Source organism: Emys orbicularis, chromosome 24, assembly GCF_028017835.1.
Source record: "Emys orbicularis isolate rEmyOrb1 chromosome 24, rEmyOrb1.hap1, whole genome shotgun sequence".
Lineage (NCBI taxonomy): Eukaryota > Metazoa > Chordata > Testudines > Emydidae > Emys > Emys orbicularis.
Window position 1 is genome coordinate 14,944,301 of NC_088706.1, and position 22,870 is coordinate 14,967,170.

A 22,870-nucleotide genomic window follows, 5' to 3' on the forward strand; every position below is an offset into this window, starting at 1 on the left:
GACTTTGGATGGTAAAGTCGGTGTGGGGAACATGTCTGCATGAATGTAAAATGCTGTGTAAATCTATGGCATAATACAAATGGTTAATAATGAGGTCTCTTCCATCATGATTAAATACACAGAATTTTTAATATTTGGCTACACATTCCTAAATTAGAGTGGCACATACCTTCCAGAGTTCTTCCAGTTTGTTAATTTGTTGAGCTGTAATCTGACGTGCTCTCAGCTGCTCCTGTTCAGAAGGAATCTTTACCAGCCAGGAAAGGAAACAGCGGTCTTGGATAAGAGGTTGCCACTGTGAGCTGTCCCAATTAATATCCTTTAAACTGCTCTGACTGGCACACGGTTGCCTGCACAATCAAGATATTGATAATGAATTTATTAAATTAGACAAGTGTAAAAACAAGTTTACCCATGTGAAGTTATGCTTTTGAAGTCAAATCTTTCAGTATTTTCAAAAATTAAATTGGGCCAAGAGTCCACTATGATTAGGTGCTGCACTTGCCACTATGATATCATGGAGATGAGTGCTCTCAAAATATTCATGAATGATATTGCATCACTTTGACATTCCAAGCATCTAAGGTAGCAAGTTCCTAAGAGTGTTTGCCTCTGATTCAGTTACTGTTCATTAGGATGGCATACAGAACAGAAACAGAGGACTATTTCTAATATGCCATTACATAATTAAATAAGAGAGTAGAAGCTTACCATAGAAATGGATCTTCTATTGCCAGATAAATAGCAAGCTATAGCATTTATCAGATATAGTAGAGACCATGATTTCATGACTATGTTCTGTTACAGGACCATTTTCAATTTACTATAAGATTACTCTGTTCTTGAACAGCTGTAATCTTATGGGCTGAGAGAAGTCTTGTCAGTCTGAACCACAGTACACCACTCTAGTTAGAGGTTAATGTGTCAGCTTCCAACTAGAAGTGTTACTTTGGTATATCTGACATAAAATTATTCAAAAGTTTAATGTGTTTAATGAAAGGAAAGACTCACTGCCTGAGACTCCCTTCATAAAACTAGGATGATTACCCAGAATAATAGAAAATGTATTTATTCTAGTATGCCTTGGAAAATGTTATTTAATACATGAAGCCTAAGCACTCACCCACAAAGTGCCTGATGACAGCTCAGAATGCAAGAACCATTTTTGGTATTAGGTGAAAACAGGAAGTATTGCCCTTTAGAAATACATGTGGCTATCCCATCAAATTCTACTCTGCTTTAGCCTTTATTTGAACTCCCCCCAAAAAGCGATTCTCTCACCTGCACAGTAATACGACTACCGAGTCAGCCTTAGCTGGAATGAAGCCAAGGAGGAACACATTACGACAGCCACAATTATAACACTCCAAGACCGTCTCCCCCAAAGGACCATCTTTGTGAAGAGTCACCTCTTTACACTTTGCCCTCACGAGATGATTTACAATGTGGCTGAAACCAGAACACACACAAGTTCGTATACGGTTAATGCAGAAAACAATTCTGGCCACTAGACTCAGTTTTAATCCTAATTTAAGACAATAGAACAGCTCAGTTAGCACTAAACACAAAATGTCTGTTACAAATACTTGCTATTTTCGCCAACAGAAGTAGTTAACCACTAGCACTTCACTCAGCTGATCTAGGGTTTGGTCTATACTAGGAATTTATGTCAGTATAACTATGTCGCTGAGGGGTGTGGAAAATCCACATGCCTGAGTGACAATTATACGGACTTAACCCCTGGTGTAAACAATGCTAGGTCAACAGGAGAGCTTCTCCCACTGACATAGCTACCGCATCTCAGGGAGGTGGAGTACCTACACTGACAGGAGAACTTCTCTGAGTGTAGGCAGGGTTTTCACTAAGCGCTGCAGCTACTCCGCTGCAGAGATGTAAGTGTAGACAAGCCCTTGGATAGATGTGAAGAAATGACTTGGCTCCCAGGGAAAACGCACATTTTAAAAAAAAATTACTAGTAGTTAAGGATCTGGGGCTTCCTTACAGATCAACTGCAGGGCAAGAGCAGCAATTATGGATGCTGCTGAACAACAGCAGGGGAGAGGAAACAAAGTTCATTTAGTAGACAAATGACCAATGAAACTATTGCTAGCTTCACTCAGACAACGCTCCTAAGTCACTGACTTTGAGGAGGTGATGGTTTCCTTGGTATGTGCTGGTGATAATGGGAAGATTGGGTGGGGAAGGAAGCTAAAAGCTCACATGCAGATCCACAGAGCAAATTTCTTTAAAAAAAGGTTAATTGTGCATGTTAAAAACTCAAGTGGATGTTTAAAAGCCAACCTTCTTTTGGAGTCAACAATCACATGAGAAAATGAAGTAGGCTGCATCAGAAACCTAATTTGTTTTCTCTATAAACAGAATTTATTATTGCCATTTCTGTCATTTAGTCACTTACCTGCCAGATGTATTTCCACGCCCATTACAGAACCACTTCTTGCTGGTATTGCAGTAAACCACACAAGCTGGGTCATGGATACCACAGTAACTAAAATCAAAGAGGGAAAAGTAAAAATAATCAGGTAACTGTTTACAGGAATGTACAATTAAAAATGCACAGACCATTCACTGTATTATAGACATAAGCTGAAACTGGCAACTAGGTGGCACTGGGGAAATGGTGTGAGATGGGTTAAACTATTATTCCATACTCTTAATTTTCATTTTGACAGAATCTTCGCAATGCTCTGCAATTCAGCCTTTAAACCACCAAGTCAGCCTCAGGGTACGTCTACACTTACTTCCTGGTTCGGCGGCAGGCAATCGATCTTCTGGGATCGATTTATCGCATCTTGTCTAGACGCAATAAATCGATCCCGGAAGTGCTCGCCGTCGACGCCGGTACTCCAGCTCGGCGAGAGGAGTACGCGGCATCGACGGGGGAGCCTGCCTGCCGCGTCTGGACACGCGGTAAGTTCGGACTAAGGTACTTCGAATTCAGCTACGAATTTGCGTACCTTAGTCCGAAGTGGGGGGTTAGTGTGGACCAGGCCTTAGTCACTTCCATCCAAGTTGCACTAACTAAATTCTCATTTTGAGGTCAAACATCTCCCAGTTTTAATTGAAATAAATATTTTAGCAGCTGAATTTATATTACAGGGTTCTTTGCCTCATGTATTATGTATATAGTGCCTCGCCAGAGGGCACTATTCCTTGCTAAGATACTGTGTTACAGTATGCAGAAACTGCAGTGGACTAGTACGGTTAGTATATAGGTTAAGCTATGTACCTGCTGCTTGTATGCTAATTGAGCATTTCTGTATTTACTACACAGGACTCAAGACTTCAGTTGGTCACTTCTATAGAGTACCGCCCATCCAAGGCCTTCAGAACAGTTTACAACCATTAAATTAGTCCTCAACACCCCTGAAAGCTGGGTAAATATCCCCACTTTACAGACAAGCAATTGACTTAATCTGTCAATTTCCCAGAGATCACAAATCAACAGCAGAGTTGGGATTAAAGCTAAAATCCTAATTTCCATTCCTGTGCTTAACCAATGGACCGCAGCTTCATTTAAAGGCAGAAAGAAGGTTATTTGTGTTGGGTACGAAGGAAGTACTTCGCTAAAAGACATACAAAATGGCTCTCAAACTTATTAATTTTTAAGTTTGGCTACAGTGAAACAGGATATATTTACATCTTACATATTTACACCATTTCCAATGTCCTTTTGATATTTATTGGGTATACAGTGTCATTAAGATTTATAGTTTTCAATGTGATTACTTAAGCCTAATTGAGGCTCCCTCTGAAGTTCATGCAGATCTCAGACTACCTGCAAGCGTGCACAGGAAGATCCTTGGTGTAATAGGTATCTTCTTCATCTTCTTCAAAGTTTAATTCTGCAAGCAGTTGACTGGTTTTAGCTACATTATCATCCACTGCACCATTTTGGAGTATCCCATCAGGACCATTAACCTAAAAAAGAAATTTGATGATATAAGTTATATAGTTAATGCCCCAGTTATAAATTATACCCCATGCCAGAAAGACTGGGGTTGGTGCACTAATCTACTTCACAAATGCTTATGATAATATAACAAGTTTTTGAAAGGGTCTAATTTGGAAAGAAAAGTAGTTGTAAGAAAGGATAATATTGGAGTATATAGTGGTAACAAAACAAATATTGACTGATATGAGTCTATATGTGAGCTGCTAGAAATATCCAATAAAATAAATATGGAAAGATTAAGAATATAGATTGGTTGCTGTTCTGCCCATAGTCAGAATTTAATCAAATTACAAATTATGCTCAAACAATTATATAAGTGTCAAATGTTTTTTTTTCCATCCCCCATAGTTTCCTAAGGATATTTACCTGAAAATAGGATCTTTATTTGTCTAGGTCCTCCCCCCGCATCTATTTCTGCTGTTCCTGGCCCACAGGGCCATAATCTTTTGTCTGGCATATCAAAATTATTGATTCCATTACATGAGAACATCAATGAGTAAATGAATTCTTAAACAAAAATAACCTGTTTTTGTAAGTCTAGTTAAAAAATGAGAGAAGTACAGAAAATAGATTTAAGCAAAAATTGTTTCTAAGCATATTATCATTCAAAGCTATCCATGAGTGTGTCTGATGCTCTTTAACAAAAAGTACTTAATGCACAAATGCAGTAATATTAGCTATATAACATACTGCATCACAAAATACTGTGCATATTAGATCTGGTATGAAAATTACTATACATAAGACATTTTTCAAGCTTGTTTTAACTATTTAATGATTCTTCCAATTCAAAACCCAAATAATGGCTTTTTATCACTATAAAAAAATCCAAGACAAACTATGCAAGACTCAGTCTGAACAGACAGCCTAGCCTGTCTGCCAAGTTTCAGAGAAACATGATTTCAAAGATCCAGAACAACAAAGCCTGTACAACAAGAGTGATGAAAGGACTGCTCTACCCCTTCACTAATGGAGCACTATTCACTACTACCATGCAGTTCTGCAACACTGACTCAGGATGTGTGTCAGCAAAGTTAATGCTCCAAATCTCAACCTTATGCATGCTACAAATATATTTTGTCCCTTTTATGCTTATGTAACATTAGCTCCTCAGACATTGGAGATAAGCACAAAGAAAATGTATGCAATAAAATGATCACACTTTCACAGATATTTAGAATGCAGTAGCTGAATTACCCCTTCTCCCAGCATCTCTGTAGTGCTTCAGGTTTGGGTGCTTCTGTTACTAGTAATGAAGGTCATCAAGAAAAGAATCTGACTCAATGTATCAGATTAAAGCAGCCATTGCCACATAGAGTTATAGGTGCTCTAGTTTAGTTCCAGTGTCAATTATAACATTTAGAAAGCAGATAAATAATTAGCTTGTCATACGCTCATGCAAACTGGCTCAGCTAATATACTGGTGTCAAAAGAAACAAAGCCAGGATGCATGTCCCAAAAAGCTTTGTCCACCCCACCCACATATCTGACCTATTATCTTGTAAGAAAGACCACCCCACAGGCAGGTAAGGAATAACACAAAGAGGAATACTGCTTAATCCCAAATCCACCTTCAGGTATGAAGTCTGGGAAAACAAACACCACAACGTGAGCATATTGATTAGCATAGGCTTAATCAACATAACATTTTGGAACAGTGCTATTGGCTAAAGTTACTCCAAGAAGAAAGACACTCTCAAGGGACATATGATATAATTAAATTCTTCTATGGGGATTAGGTTAATTAGACTGGATCAGGCAAATGCATGACAAGTATTTGCCTCTGAATGTCACAGTAAAGGGAAGTTTAATGCTTAAGATTTGGTCAGTGCGAGGCCCAAAGTTTGGATATTAATTTAATATTTTAATGTGTTTACTGAGTCAGACATTTAATGCAAAGTCTATTCTTGATATCTATTTTTACCTTCAAATGATTTTAGTTCTCTTAGACAATGAAATATGCATTTCCACAGAGAAACTTGTTACCGCTATCCTCATGACAAGATGGTAAACCTTAAAAAAATGAAATCCAAAAAATGCTGGCTTCTGACCTATTTCTAAGTTTCTTCAGACTTTTGTTGTCCCCATTAATAAACTCAAGGATTTTCTGAATAAACCTCTCTGCAGTCCGAGCAAAACCAAGACCAAGGACAGACGGAGGCACATTCTTTCTAGACTTCATATTAAGAGATGAAGTGCTGTCTGAACACTACATATCTCAGTGAAGTAGCCTTAGTTTTTTCCATAAGTATTGCAAGAGCTAGATAAAATTAGAACAAAATAAATCTGCTTCATTGCATGCCTCTCATCTAGATATCCAAGTACCCCATAGTTAATTAACATCCAATTCCAGAGTTAATCTCAAAAGCAAGTAAATTCTAATTTACAAAACACAATTTAGAATGGACTAACACTTGCAAGCTAAAAATGTATCAGGTGTGGTACAAGGCACAGGGACAAGCACCTTCAGCCAACCTAAAAGTATGAATATTTAGTGTAACTACCTCCTCAAAAGTATTGCTTTTATTTAAAAGATTTATAGTCAACCCAGGGGCTTAAAGAGTGCTGCTTATATGAGGAATAATGGGTCACAGAGGAAAGAAGAATTCCAGCGGCCACAGGGATTGCAATACTGAACAACAGCATGTCAGACTGACTCCAAAGAAAGACAAATCCAAACTTCATCAGGTAAATGACTGAACAACAGTCCCCTGGAAGACATAGAAAGATGATAACTGGTAACTTCCTTAAATATATAGTGCAATTTTGTAACTAAAATATCATTAACTGGTCATGAAACATGACAAAAAAGAGTATTCAGATCTTCAAGTAATTTGAATTTCTTACCGTACAAATACTGAGCACATACAGGTGCACTTTGAATGTAAATGGCCTAAATTCAAAAAGCAATTATATATTAAACTTGTCAATTGCCTTGTCTGTAATCAAACTGTTTGGATGCTTATATAAATTTAGATGTCAAAGTGGATAATTAGCTTCTGTGGAACTGCACAGGTTTTCATTTTAAAGGACAGTGAAATTAAAAGTATTTCATCAGCTAAGAGCAGAGTTGTGCCGTACTCCTGCAACAATTGACCACAACAATTGACCGTCAGCTACACCCAAGATATCATACAGAGCTTCCATCCTTTCAGAACTTTAGGTGTGCATGATGTCACCTGTTGCTAGGTACAAACAGTAGCCTAGACTCGGGGCTTGGCAGGCAAGTAACAAGGAAGTGATTCAACTATTGTTTTAAAACCTTCTTGTAATTTTAGCCTATAAAATATTGTTAATGATCTGGCACAAATTGTTTATTAAAGAAGTCTTGTGTTCATCTTAAAAAATGAATTTAGCACCCTAGTAATAAACACTTTGAAAGACAGGGGCTTAGCCAATAAAAATACTGACACCACAAAAGAGTTGGTCTGTCCTTCAGCATTTTTGTTCTCTTCCCTTGCAAAACTGATCAGCAACACTTTATCAGACTCAGGAGACAAAATTACAGAGCAGTATTATTCTGTTTGGGTAAAGTAGCTGAAAGATTCTTTGAATAGAGGCTTCTCCTGAATATATTACTTCTCAAGTCAGTGGTAACAAAATATCACGGAAGTGCCATTCTAAATTTCTGAAAGGGGGGGGGGGGGGGAGGAGAGAACCACACTGTCTGGCAATCCTCTGATCTACACACAGGCATAAATGTATCCACTTATTGCCCTTTCACTTATAAGGTAGGTACCAAACTTAAAGCTACAGTGGGATAAACACTAATGACTTAAACAAGTATATGGAACTCTTCCAGTATTCACATAAATAGGGTTCATTTCAGGCTACGGGTCTATGTACTGGGTGCAATACCCATTCCAGCACTACATGGTTGTTGTCCCCAGGACAGGACAGCGTACTGTCCCATCACAAGTATTTATTTTTTAAGCATCCAGAAATGTGCTAGGCCTTACCAAAACAGAGAACCCCAAACAGCACACAATCTAAGTTTAACATGATACAGAAAATGAGGATCACAAAACATACAATGGTAGCAGTCGTCAAACCATGGTTGCTCAGTAAGATGTACAAGTCTTAGGACACTTGGGCTTTGTCTACCTAGCATATTATAAGGTCTGATGTCAACTAAAACATGCTTACATATTTTAAAAATTAGTGTAGACAAGGCACACTACTTTTCTACTCTAGGTGCTTACATGGCCCCCATTAATATAGTACCGGAAGACCTCAATCTTTAATGTTTATCCTCAAAACACCCCTGTGAGGTGAGGTAGAACTATTATCCCCATTTTACAGATTGGGAACGGACAGAGAGGCTAACTGATTTGCCCCAGGTCACAAAGGAAGTCTGGTAAAGCAGAGAATTAAACCCAAATCTCCCATGTCTTAGGCTAGAGCCCTAACCACTGGACCATCTTTCCTTTCTTTCCAGATGTGGTCACTCAACCAGTTTAGCACATGAGAGAGACAGTATGCCTTGTCTACACGAACCTTCAAAAACTTGTTAGTATTAACTTTACATTACAAATTTAAATGCTAGTTTAGAGAATGCTGTGAAGAGTGGGGAAATGGACAACAAACAAGTTGTAAGAAACAACAGGGGTAAGACAGCAAATAGAAGCTATAGTGACAAGATCAGAAACATCATAGTGCATCTAAAAAGGCCAATTATGTACGAGCTACAGGTGGACGGCTGAATCGCACTGCTGATCCCTTACACCTTTTGTCAGTGGTGGGACACCAGCCGACTTCAACAAACACTCAAATTCATGGTTTAACATACATTAGAGAAAGAAAGTCATGATGGAGAGAAGAATCAATTGCCTATACTTTGTTAGAAGAGTGAGTGAAGGAAACATATTTAACTCTCTCTCTCTCTCTCCTCCTAACACCTAGGAGTTAGGGAGACATTTGAACATTACTCCATAGCAAGTAAACAATATGCGCATATTTAAAAATAAGATTAAACTGGATTTAATGAAGTGAAAAAATACTTAAAGGTGATCAACTTTCAGGCCCTATAAGTTATATTTTTTGTTACTTCTCTTGCACAGGCAGATTACAAATTTATATATCTACTTAAGGCAGGAAAATATTTCCCAGAAGCCTTTGGGAAAGACCCTGATCTATATGATCACAAGTTGAGTCTGCTAAAATGTACAGGACTGGACAGCTACATAAGAAGATTAGGGAAAGTAAGGAGATCTATAGTTCTTGCTATATTGTGGTTCAAAAGGAACATTGCCTATACAACATCTTAAAAAAAAAAAAAATCAAGCTGTGAAACAAGTATTTGGAAGCAAAATGAGTATCAAGAAAAATATGACAGCTTGTAAAAGCTTCTTAAAACATTGTTTCAGCAGCTTGTTAAAGAGATATAAAAACAAGTTTTTCCACAGGATGGCTATAGATTTTATGTCAGTAAGTATCTAAACATACTGTACATAGGAAAACAAATGTAGACGTTAAAACCTTTCTAACCACATGTTTAAAGGAAACTGTATTTGGTATTAATCCTCAATCAGGGAATTTTAGCATCTGTAAAACTCCTAATCAGAAAAATCTGAAGGGAATATTACCTAGATGTTATAGAACTACGAAGTATAATTTGTTTAGAAACTTACAAAAGACTTTTAAGGACTTTTGGGAGGACAATATATGATATTAGTATGGTTCTCTCTTGTAGGATGTGTGATTATTTCTATACATGTAGAAGATTACTCTATAGGTAATCTAACTGGAAGGTTCTATACAAAGAGCATGCAGATAAGATGGTAACTGAGTGAAGCATGAAAAACTGCAATGTTGTTAATCTTTTCCCCTCTTATTTATTAATCTTCTATAAAAAATAAGTCCTCTGTCTAGATATATGCAACTTGGGTTTTTGCTAAGATTTTATATCAGAGTGCATGAGTAAAGAGACCAATAAAGATGAACTGAGAATCCTTTTAACTGCCATGACTTGAGTTCAGGAGTCTGCGTTTCTCTTCCAATAGAACACATCAAGAACACCAACAACAGCTCAGGGAGTTGCACCCCCAATTCTGCCTTAGGCAGCTGTCAATTGTAGGAGAGAACAGAACTCTGAATATAAGTCTTCATAAGTAAAGGGAGAAATGAAAGCGCGCACAATATTCTTGAATTGGAATCTTAAATTTATTTTAATAGCACTTCAACTCACCTTTTAATTTGCATTTTAATCTGTACATTGTTTACAAACAGCTCATTGTTGCTATTGGGATTATATCAGTATTTGCTTGTCTATGCAGTTTGTCCATGCAGTTGACTAATTTGCATATTCTGTGATTTTTTTAAATATTACAGCAAATTATGAAGCTTCAGATTTTTTTAAAAAACAGCAATGTAAATTTTTTGCCACATACAGAGCCATAAAATGTAAATTTATGTTACCCTCAATTATAGTATTTCATTGTGTACATGTATCCCACTAACTTCCACTTTTCTTTCACTCACTATTCCAAGAAAATCCTGGTTTTCCTTCTTTTTCCAATATCAATAAAAACACCACACAAGGTTAACACTCAGTGGTATATTAACTGCTATCACATTTCCCTAAAAATATTTTCTATTTTGCCGATGACATTTTGAAAGCCTCTGAACTTCAATCCCAGGTTGTGACAGGCACATACAGGCAAGCCCACAACAAACCAGCTTAGCAACAATGCAATTGGAAAAGATGGATAATAAGGAGGGGGAAAAAACAGTTCAGAAACATGAAATGTTTTCCAGAATGTGTTTCCTCAAAAATAAATGTCAAAGCTGGAAAGTGATAAGTCGCAGGATTGTTCGTTGTTTTGCATAAGCAGCAAAAGCGAGATAGGGTTCGGCCAACTGCTCCCCAGAACTACACTTAGCTACCGCAGGAAGTCACCAATTCTTCATGATGCAACCGTGACATCGGACACTTTCTCCGGGTTTTCCCTTCCCCGCCATGTGTTTTCAGAAGGGAAAGGGGCACCGGTTCCAGCGCTGCCCTCGCCCCCCGAGCTTCGCAGCTAACTCGTGCGGTGCCCCTGGCCTGGGCCGGCAGCCCTGGCTGGGCGAAGGGCGGAGAGAACCGCCACGCCCGCCCCATGCCGGGAAGTGGGGCCGGGGTCTCCTTTCCCGGGCGCCACCTGCCCACCCGGGACGCGCTGCGGCGGCTTCCCACGGGGGGACCCCCAGCCCAGGGCAAGGCGGGGCCAAGCTCTGGAGCTGAGCGCAGCCCATCTGGGGGTGGGGGGACGCTCTGCCCGGCGGGCCCCACGCCCGGCCTGCCCCCCACGGCGGGAGGAAGCCGCCGCCCCGGCCACTCATAGCGCGGACCCACCTGTGCCTCGATCTGTCCGGGCGGCCCCTGCCCCGGCGGGCCCTGCCCCGGGCCCCCGTGTCCGGGCCCGGGCGGGGTCTGGGTCTGGCTGGGGAGGGTGAAGTCGGTGAACTCGAACTCGGAGCCCTGGGTGTCGGCGCCGAGCAGCTCGGCCTCCTCGGTGTCCAGGAAGGTGAGAGTCTGCGAGCTGGGGCCGTACGCCTCCACGCTCATGGCGGCGGCGGCGAGGAGCGGGCCCACCCCCCCTCCGGCCGGCGGGGCCTCGCCTCACGAAGCCCGGGCACCGCGCTACGCGAACCCCTGGATCGGCCGCGCGACGAGCCGGACGCCAACGAAGCAACCGTCGCCTTGGCCGGACGCAGCCGAATCAACTGGTTCGGGCCGCAGCGGGACCGATCCCGAGGCGCTAGGAGCGGAACAGGCCGGCCGCCGCAGCCGCGCGCCAGGCCAGGGTGACGCGGAACGCACAGGGGCGACGACGCGGCGCGCCCCGTACGCGTGGAGCCGTGACGTACGCACGCACACCCGGAGGGGGAGGGAAAGGCGCGGGGGGTGGGGTCCGAGCGACGTCATAACCGTAGGCCACGCCTCTCAGAGGGTGTGACCCTGTCACTCCCCCACCCCACCCCCCACAGGCAGTGGTGGGGGAGGGGAAGGTCTCTCGCTGCCTCGGGGGGGGGAGTCTTTAGCTGCCCCCATAGGCAGTGGTGGGGGTGGAGGAGGAGGTCTCTCGCTGCCCCATGGGTGGGTGGGTGGGTGGGGGAGGAGGTCTTTAGCTGCCCCCATAGGCAGTGGTGGGGGAGGAGGAGGTCTCTCGCTGTCCCCCATGGGTGGAGGAGGAGGTCTTTAGCTGACCCCCATGGGTGGTGGTGGTGGAGGTGGGAGGTCTTTCCCTGCCCCAGTGGTGGAGATTATCTCTAATTGCCCCCCTTGGTGGGGAGGGGGAGGTCTCTAATTGCCCCCTCTGGGTGGTGGAGGTCTCAGGCTGCCCTACACACACACACCGTGGGGGAGGAAGGTCTATAGCTGTCCCCTTCCCCCAGGAGGTTGAGATGAGGGGAAGCTCTTCATTATCAGAGCAGAATGAGAACAGAAATCTCTGCTGCCTTTGGTTCATGTAGGGCACGGTTTCTCAAACTGGGGGTCGGGACCCCTCAGGGGGTGGCGAGGTTATTACATGGGGGGTCGTGAGCTGTCAGTCTCCACCCAAAACCCTGCTTTACCTCCAGCATTTATAATGGTGTTAAATATATAAACAAGTGTTTTTAATTTATAAAGGGGGGTCACATTCAGAGGCTTCCTATGTGAAAGGGGTCACCAGTACAAAAGTTTGAGAACTACTGATGTAGGGGGCTTTTCACCTTCCTGTCACCGGTTTGAATCCAACCCCGGCCCAGAATGATTGCATGTCACGTCAGCTGCTTAGTTGCCCCCATGCCCTTAGGGATGCTTGTTTACATCTCAAAAGCCACCTCTGTAATTTGTGATGTGGTTAAAGCAGGATACTTGGAATCAGGACTCTTGGGTTCCGTTCCCAGATCAGAGGGTGTGTGACATAGTCGTTAAACAAGAGTGTGGGAAGCAGGACCCTGGGTTCATTTTCCCTCTGTCTGCCTGCCTCAATTTCCCATCTGTATACCAGGAATACAAATATGCATATCACAGGAAGGTGTGAGGATTAACTAATGTTTTAAAACACTGTGAGATAGTCAGAAGGTGATAGAGAAGTGTTAAGTATTATTATTTATTATTAATGATTTATACTAATTGGAACTTTGGCTGACAGTTGCACGGGGGCGCTAGTAATTGAATGGGCCGTGGAGACTGAAATCCCTGCTCATCATTAGAAATGGCGCTTCCAGGTCAAGATTGAGGCACATTAGATTTGTGGTATAGGTGAGATGAATAAATAGAGGATTTTGGTTTCTAGTGCTCCCGTCATTTTTTTACCAGCACAAAATTAAGCATTTTTCTAAGGTCAGTTGTGGCAAAACAGTCATGTAAAGCTGCATACATTAAACCTTTTCTCCCCCGTCCCAAAACTTGTATTCACAGCTGTTGAAAGTGGACTATATGTTTCCTTCTACATCTAACTTTTATGTTGTTCCTAGTTTCAGTGTAGGAGAAAGCCTATGCCCAAGAGCACAGGTGTACCAGGTTAGCTGCTGTCCATCAGATCTTGAAGAAATATTTACATTGATGGAGATTGGCAAATTGCTCCTTCTCTCTCTTTGAAACATCCTTCTCTTTGAAATATCATGCACCACTCAAACATAGAAAAGCAAGTAAAGTGGTTGGGAAGGCCAGTATTTCCCCACATGGCTTGTTTGATGTCACCTTTAAAGTTCTAAGCCTCTGTGAGGAAGCAGGATACACTGTGGGTTTATCTTTAAACTATCCACATTCAGAATCACTTGAGTCAGTCACTGACATTTGTACTGCACTGTGGCAATTCTTTGTCTTGCTCTCCTACTTGGAAGGATGATTTTCCAGATCTGGAATCACAAATATTTATATATATATGTTTCCCTGAACCAACAAATCCAGCTGTTTGAGGCTAAAAGATCTGCTCGTTGGTCCAGTTTTATCAAGCCATTATGATTTCTAAGGACTGGCCTGGCTACAGGATGGAGGATTCCATTGAGTCACAGAAGTGATTTAGAACTTAAGATTGAAAAGGACTTGCTTGTTATGACTTTTATCTATCTAGTATCCCTTCACACTACCGTGCCACTCTGACTTTTTTAATAATGAGGGGTAGTAGTGATGAGTTTTTAGCCTGCCAGTCATTCAGGGGAGTCCCTTCTTGTGAAAATAGAGCCAGACGACTAAGATAAGTTATTCAAATGAGCTACTAACCGTAAGAGACAGTATGAAAAACTGATTGAGGCAATAAGTCCCTGCTGCTATACTGTAATATGGCACCAAGTTAAGTCATTACATGAAGTTTCCACAGTTCAACAGTAACCCAGCACACATAAACTCAAGCGCCAAGTGTTTGTGTGTAAAGTATAAAATCAGGACTAGAGTTATTTTCAGTCCTTCAAGTCTCAAAGACAACTTCTCCTGTTTTACTAGCCTCACTATGTCTAGTCTTCCATGGAGAAGGATGTTAAAATGACATCATCAGGTTTTCATGACCTGGGACTTTCAAGGTACTTTCTGTTCTGTGTGCTATGACAGGAGAGTTATTGGGAAAGGGAACTGCCAGAGACTTACAGTACCTCTCTGTAGTTTACAACTTCCCCATTCTACAGAGGAGAGGAATAAATCAGGCTTGATCTATGCATCAGGAACAGCAGAGAGACAATTATCTGGGTCCGAGACTCCTCTAGACCTGGGCCCCGTTTCAGTCATGAAGCTCTGGACAATCATAGGCTTCCATGGATTTTCATGAAAGAAGTGCTTGTGAATACACCATGGGAGGCTGTTGACAAGTGGGTAAACAAAACTAACAGAAACATTTCAAGCCAGTTTAGAGCTGAGAGTAAAAATCATACTCCCTCTGACTCAAAGTCTAGGCTTATCCCAAGGAGTTTGCCCACCACATAGAACCCCCTTGTGAAAGAAAAATCATGAATTTTATTCTGGTGAATGGCAACAGTCCAAACAGCACTGAAAACTTAAACCCTGTTTATCCACAACAGGCATGGCCTGGGCAGTTGCCATGCAAGCTTCTCCCATACTGTTCCCCAGTAATATACCTCAGCTGTGTTCTGGAGGGAGCCCATTTAAAACTGAGAGCATTGTCTTTTCTTCTGAGATTGCCAATAAAGGGAATAATTGTGGCAGTGGTTTTACAGTATAGAAACTGTGCCACTAGGAACTCGAGACAAAACAACTCCTTTTACAGAGGTAAGTTTGGAAGGATTAGCTTTTTATCAGTAAATGTTGGTAAACATCAATTTCACTACACACGCACACCGCCGAAAAATATTTCCATCAATAATAAAAATGTACAGGTAGGCAAAGGAAGAGAAATGCTGCTTGAGAACTTATTAGAGTTGGATCTAGGGATATTTACTTTGTATATTTTGACATGTCATGTTGACAATTTGTGTTTTAACAATTATAAACCTTTAGCTGTTTAAATCTCCACATCTACTATCATTAAGTAATTATTGTGTGACACCCCTCCTGATTTCCTGAAACTGTGAAAATTTAAATAAAAATGCTTAAAACCCATAATTTTGCACAACTGTGAAAATATAAATTGATAAAAATTGAAGAAAAAAATGTTTAAAAATAAACTTTGATATTATCCATCAAAATTAAACACCATATTCCATTGGATGATAGCAATTATGATTAGTTTATTATCAACCCAGGCCAGATTCACCTGGTGGCCTAGAGGTTTTGAAAGATTTTGCATCCTATTTGCAAACCAGTAACCCTTTCATTTTTCTGTAGACCCTCCTTTTAATTTTGGAGAGACGTTTGCCCTCTGTTTTGGGAAGCTGTGACTTCTGAAGCAGAAAAGTTTAAAATGACACTGACTACAGGCTTCCAGATTCATGGACTAAGGTCGGTACAACTTAGTCTCATTCTGAGTTCAGTTGTCCAGTGTTACAGGATAGTCTGAATGATCAATTTCTTGTGATTCCCTGAAGGGTGATAGTAGAGTGAAGCTGAAAGAGGGAGCAATTCTTCAGAATTCTGGCTTACAAAGCATGGGGGTCGGATGAAGCAAAATTGGTGCATCCACAAACACCCAGTTTGTTCCCAGAGCTCATACAACAGCACAATTGTGAAAGAACAGTAAATCCTGCTTCAGCTTCAAAGCTATTTGTTGTAGCAATGCTGGAGAGGAAAATTAGGAAGTCAAGTGGGCTGCTCATTTGGTTTCATCACCCAAAATGCCCTTCCATCCTTTGGCTGTTTTACAGCATCATCAATGTCTGAGTTCTGGGAACAGATCTAAAGGTTTGGAGCATCGCTGCTAGATGTCTTGATTCCCCCCTCCCCCCACCCATATCCTACATAAAATGGAAGATAAACATGGACTTTAACAGGTCATTTTGAAAGTGTAAACAATACTGCTGGCACAAGAGAGCCCATGGTGAATTTTGCAGCTGGTTCAGCTTCTGAACTGGGAGCACCAATGTTGGCTATGTCCTCCTGCAAAATCAGGCTGCTGTCTAAGGTGCTGAAATGGGAGGGCTGCAAAGGAAGTTCTCCAGTCCCCCACCCCTTCAAAGTTGGTTCAGTCTCTCCAGTGCCCAAATAACAGGGAGTAAAGCATAGTGAGCCAGATATTTGGGTACCTTTTGCTCACTTTGACATGTGTAGACAAGGCTCACCCAAACCAGACTGGTAATTAACCAAGAGCCTGATGGCCACACCTGAATTGTGTAAAATAGAGGAGACTGCCATTGCTATGTTAGTGAATGTGAAGATGTGGCCAGTGAAGACTATAGGTTATGATTTCAGCAAAAGAACAGTTTGGCAATATCGCCCAAACCTCAGAGCATTCCTGCTGGGACCTGTACTCTCTATGGACTGCACTACTATATTTAAGATGAGCATGTCTGTGGGCTGCATCACAGAATTTCCATGGCTACATTTGTCCTGTGATCCACACTTCAACCAATTGCACTGTTAACAGTAAGTTTATCTTTAAATTCTGTGCTCGTGCAGGGTTGATGGCCACTCACTGAATCTTTAGTCTTCATGGCTACATACCCAACATCAAATTAAGGAAAGTAAAGCTCTGGAAAGTTAGAGCACAATCTTTGTAGAAGTCATTATTCTTTACCATTATTGTCAGCTAGTTTTTATATGCAGTGCTCAGTAGTATGGAGCTATGCAGGAAGCAGACATGGATGGATTTCTTTTTGCAAAGGATGTTTGATGTTTGCTAATTGCATGCTTCAGTGTGCAAGATGGTTTAATTTGTTTATGGTTCCCCACTATCTACCCAAACAGGTGATTATAAAGGTATCTGCTAATTGTAGCTATACAAGTGACATATACAACAGTTCATCTGTTAGTTAGTGCAGATAACTCAAGCCACTTTCAGAATAGCCAGCTTTGACACGATTTCCCTTGACACATTTCACTCCAAAGACACATGAATGCTGGGATTTGATAACATCCCCCATTCAGAGAAAACAAGCTGTTATGAAAAGAAGAAGCTGATTGGTCTCTGAAAACTCCAAGCCGTGGAGACAGTGTCAGGAAGTGTCACCATGACGTGAAATGTTCAGAGCCAATAGACATGAATGTGAAAAATCGCAACAAAACAGCTTGTTTGAAATGACAGCCAAAGAATCCAAGCAATTTTATCTGGGAAGCAAACAACCCAGGGTGAGGGGACCACAGACATTTGAGATGTATCATTTTGTTAATGCAAAATGACTGAATTTCAGACTGGCCCATATCATTCAACTCTCCTTTTCAGACCTATGTTTACCTCTGTCCCATCAATGTAACTGTTGTCTCTCATTTTCTAATGATAAATTATTGGTGGACAGTGCTCAGCTGTGTAACTGAAGTTATAGAAAATGATATTGATGCCAAAGATATGAACCCCACATTCTTTTAATTTGCTTGTGTGGCTATGTTCCTTGCGTCCCTCATTTTTGGACTTCATCTCCAGTTTCTCACTCTCATCCTTGACAGGATGGACTGCTTCAATCTGCAGTTCAGGCAGTGAAGACCAGTTATATTAACAAGCTATTTATAATTTAGGGATGCACTTAAATTAGGGCTTCTACTGTCTTTTTACTACTTCTTAGATCCTCTTTTATCTGAACTTTTAGAGCGCAAAGAAAAGTAAGATAAAGACATAAATAAAGATTTTTGGCATGTAGCTCTCCAGTTTCCTGTTTGAAGTCAGCCCCATCCAAAAGATGGAGCATCCCTATTTATGTGTGTGATGGAGCCTAGCAACAGCCCTTAGCAACAGCATGCTATCAGCAGAGACATCCAACATCAGTTGAAGTGGCTCCAGGAAGGGGGAGGTTAGGGATGGTAAATTGCTACAGAAGATACCATTGTCTGTTCTAATTATTAACAACAGTGCTGCTTTCCCACTCCCATCGCTTCATCGAAACAGTAATTGTTCAGATGCGTGCATAGTATGGAGCATAATACATTCATGTCACAAAAATTGTGTAACACATGCTGATGAGATAATTTTTGAGGAAGAGAAATAACCCCTCTCAGACTCTCTTTAAAGAAAGGTTCTGAATTCTTCTCCCTGGTTTAGCTTTGGAAACGTTCCCACTTTGGACAAGACTAGCACCAAGAAAAGATGAACAATTCATTTCAGCAACGAGAATCTGGAATGGCTTCTTCCATCAGATGTCTCACTTTCTCCCTGTCCCCCTCTTTCTTTACCTGTTCTCACTCTCCACCCCCAGAGTTATGCTGATTTCTGTTATGCTTCTTAGTACGTGTGTGATTTTTCCCACTAGAGATCTGGTGCTGCCAGTTTTCCCTCATTTTTATTTATAGTGCGCATGTTCACGTACACACACACACTACATTTGTGTTGGTGACATTCATATGATAAAGAATGATGTAATGAATTACAGAATTGCAGGGCCATGTAATAAATTAATTTATCATGCACATTTAACCACTTAATCTTTTCTCTCTCTGCTCTGTCATTTTCATTTCTGTGCTTAGGCATCTCTTTCTTCCTCCCTTTCTTTCTTATTAACTGAATTGATTTTTATTTTTAATTATTCATTGTTTTTAACCTATAACAAAATACATCCTTCCGCTTGGAATCTTGTAAAGTTTGCTGCACAGCTTGGCTGCAGTGAATACCTCCTGGTCTTTCATTACTCAGATCAAGTTTCTGTGTCAAAATATACTGGGGAAATTTCAATATCAAAGAATCTTGAAGACAGAAACATAAAACAACAACAGCAATGGAGCAAATTTTGGGTTTTGAAGTAAATAAACTAGCTACCATTGCAGATGCTGCAATACTACTTCTCCACCACAAGAGGGACATAAAAGGACATCAGTGTAGTATTGGCAGTGACCGAGAACAGCTCTGTGCAGGTACATAGCAATGTATATTTTCTTTTTGTTTGGAAGGTTACTCTGGGATAATAATTTTTCTTTCTATAGTCCCTTTCATCCCAAACAATCCCAAAGTGCTTTACGGATGTGAGAAACTGTGATAATGATTAATAAGTAAAGTGGTTCTTTTCTCAAGCCTTCATACCTGTAGCTTGTCCTCACCTTTTTACTTTTGGAAAGTCAGCTGTATTGGGTCATGCAGGAGGTGGGTTGGCCACGCGGCCTGGTCAGCAGCAGCCACTAGGTGGCAGCTCTGGTGTTCTCCGGCAGCGCCCTGCAGCTGGCTCTGGCCGTCACTGGTGCAAAGGGCTCCTTGGCTGGGCTCTGGCTGGTGAAGCTGGGGGGGTGGGGGGCTGCCCTGAGTGCAGTGGGGGTAGATAGGGCTGAGACAGCAGCACAGTTGCTCCCCCATCCAGTGCTGCCTGCAGTGTCCATCTGTGTTCTGTGTCTAGTTACTGGTCCAAAACCTACAGGAACATCTCTAATAGGTATGTGGACTAGAAGGGTAGGTGGCTAGTATTTGTATTTGTCTTCCATGGGTTTAGGCTGATGGTGGAACTGTCCCAAGAAGCCCAGATCTCATATTATTTCAGCCTGTAAGTGGCTCCTTGAGACAAAAGAAGCCTTAGAAAAAACAAACAAATGTCCAGGTTTATTGGGTTCCTGTGGAACTCAAAAGTACAGCCCTAGCATGTGCTACACTGTACTTAATGCACAGTGATATTCAAACTCATGTAATCTTTGCACCCCAGTGACTTCAGTGCAGTGTTACCCCCGCCACAATTAGACTGTGGGGCACATTCTGGGGGTGCATCTTTGGCTGCTGAAAGCGGGGTCGAAACTCTTTGGCAGGAAGCACACTGTAGTGCCCATGGGAGACAGAGCGTAGCTAGGAGGCAGCAGAAAAGTCAACCTTCCCCATTGTGCAAATGTTTAGCAGTCCCATGAGGCCTGGATGAATAGTCATGTGCAGTTGTGGGTGCTCCGGAACATTCATCCTCACAGCTTGTCCCAGGAGACAGGGCAATTGCTTGGCTAAGCGGAGAGAGGGTGGGGCTATTTATATGAGTTATATGATCAAGTTATTTAGGCATTTTTGATGATTTTACCCTAAGTCCCATTTTCAAATGTGACTTGGGTGCTTAAGAGCCTGTCACTTTTGTAGATGGGACTTAAGTGTTTTGAAAAATGTACCCTTAGTCAGTAAATGGCTCTGCTGTGTTACCTGCAACAGTGTGTGTGTGTGCGCGCGCACACATGTGTGTATATATATGTATATGTAAAATATTAAAAACAAACACCAAAATCAGGGTGGGTCTACTGAATACAAGTGAATATGTACATGTTCCTTGCAGACAGAGAGCGCACAAATTTCTTTAGACTCCTCTCTCTGTGTCTTCCTTTTTAACTGGACAGCCCCAGAGAAGATCCACCAGAACAACAGAAACCAACAACAGGGTGAAGAAGTTATTTCCCCTTTCTGATCTCCTTTTATGCTCCCCATGGGGTTTTTCAGTACCTGTTGTGGTTAATTGAATTCTGGTGAAGGGCAGATCTAGAGAGTGATGTCCCACGTTTATCTGCTGAATGGGTACTTACTACACAGGCAGTGGAAGCTTCTTGTATATATCCTCACCATGTGAATGTGCTCTAATACTGCCCTTGTAAGGATATAAAAAGGCAGTTTAGTCTCCATAGCCTATACAACCCCTGGCCCTTCTGCTGAGCTTGCTAGTGGGGGTTCCAGTTCTGATGTAGACACTTAGCCACTGGGAGCTGAACTCAGATACACCAACCAATTTCATGTAAGGACCACTGACCAGTCAAACAACTTTTAAGCACTACCAACCTGATCTGGATTTGAACTGATGACCTAAGCTCCCCTATGGAAACTAACTGTGTGTAGATATACCCCAGCACTCTGTTGCAGGAGTGAGGCCTATAGAGGGTGGACTTGTTTAGCCTCCTTCAGTTTTCACATTGCCTGTGAATGCTGGTGCCACCAATCTTTGAAATTTGAGATGTAACACGTTTGGGGACCAAGCTGGTACTTGGGTAGCAGGCAGGTAAAACTGGTGCAACCCCCTGATTTCTGAGTACCCTCACTTTTCTCAGTTTGCTTCCCCATCTTCATCTTATCTGAATGTTATTTGGTTCTTCATATCAAATGCTATCCACTCTCATCTAAGTGTTTTATGAATGGATGGTGATCCTTGTTTCAATTAATTTCATATGCACGCTGGTATAAATCCCTTGTGTGCTTCTCTCTTGATTAGTTCTAAAAACAGCCTCGGAAATATGAAGAGCCTTTCTCAAAGCAAATTTGTTTTGCTAAGAATGGTGAGCTAAAATCATCTCTGTGGTAAACCCATTGAAGCCAATATATTTTCTGTATTAATCTGCTCAGAGAGTAATACAGTTCAATAAGAGAAATAAGAATGGTATCGCCCTTTTATATACCATTTCTGGTTAATAGTCACTATAATATTACAGGGAGAAGAGTTTTGTGTTTATTTGCAGTTATGAGGGAAGCTGAAATAAAGATATTTAATTTTACATTATAACTATACAGAGCACAATACTGAACCTGTAACCCTTCAGAGCAACAAAACATTCAAGGGACTTTTTCAAGTATCTTTAGGCTGAACATTTAAGTTTTGTATGAAAAGGACTTTACAAAAGATGTTTTCTTGAACTAAAGTCATTTCCATGAAAACAGATACTTTTGTGAATGTAGAAGTTTCCCTAAAGCTTTGGAAACCTGAACATAACAGCAGATGTAGCCCAGCTGTGTTCTCAGAGGCACCAGCAGTGGAGCAGAGCCCATTACTGTGGAACTTTCTTCCACCTGAGATCTTGCAGCCTGCAATATGGTGTAAGAATTCTCTTTTCCAAGGGGATTCCCCGCGCTACAACATGGCCATGGAAGGTGCTCCTGAAGCCAGTCACAAGTAAGTAGCTTTAAAAATGTGGGGAAGGAGGAAGGGAGGAAAGAGACCTTGAAAGCTAGTTGAACTCCTGAAGAATCATTCTCTTTGTAATGTATCTATGTATAGGTAACAGTGCCTAGGCACTATGGTGGTGAGTGCCATAAAAAGGCATTTAGTAATAATGCCAGTCAATGAAACAAGTTATAAATATAGAGTGCTGCATAGTGGTGTACCTCAGTCCCTCCAGTTCTGTGGGGCATGTAATAGTCTAGTCTCTTGTGGGCTGTGATACTTTGATCTAATTTCAGGTGTTGGGTTTAGTGTGTGGGTATGGGGTGGTCCTGGTGGCCTGTGATAGACAGGAGGTCAGACTAGATGATCCCTTTTGGCCTTAAACACTCTGACAAATCTAATTTCACTTTCCAAGGGCAGGGAATGAGAACATGTTAAAGAGCATAAACTGTGAAGTCAAGTTAGTTTTAAAAATATCAGCAATGCAGGGAAATATTTCTTTCAATATAGGATTCCCCCCCTCCCCTGGCAATATCCCTTTTAACAAATCCTCATTATCCCCCTCTCAAGTGAAAGCTGTGG

The 22,870-nt window shown here is 41.5% G+C and overlaps 1 protein-coding gene across 1 annotated transcript in view; it reads right to left on the minus strand.

The window, feature by feature from the left end:
- Positions 1 to 11,522, minus strand: part of UPF1 (UPF1 RNA helicase and ATPase) — a 29,434-nt gene extending 17,912 nt beyond the window's left edge. The window contains exons 1-5 of the mRNA XM_065422062.1: positions 11,310 to 11,522; positions 3,797 to 3,939; positions 2,417 to 2,506; positions 1,282 to 1,449; positions 170 to 350 (exon numbers count right to left, since the gene is read on the minus strand). Coding sequence (XP_065278134.1) covers positions 170 to 350; positions 1,282 to 1,449; positions 2,417 to 2,506; positions 3,797 to 3,939; positions 11,310 to 11,522 — 795 coding nt within the window. The remainder of the gene's footprint in view (positions 1 to 169; positions 351 to 1,281; positions 1,450 to 2,416; positions 2,507 to 3,796; positions 3,940 to 11,309) is intronic.
- Between the last annotated feature and the right edge of the window lie 11,348 nt (positions 11,523 to 22,870).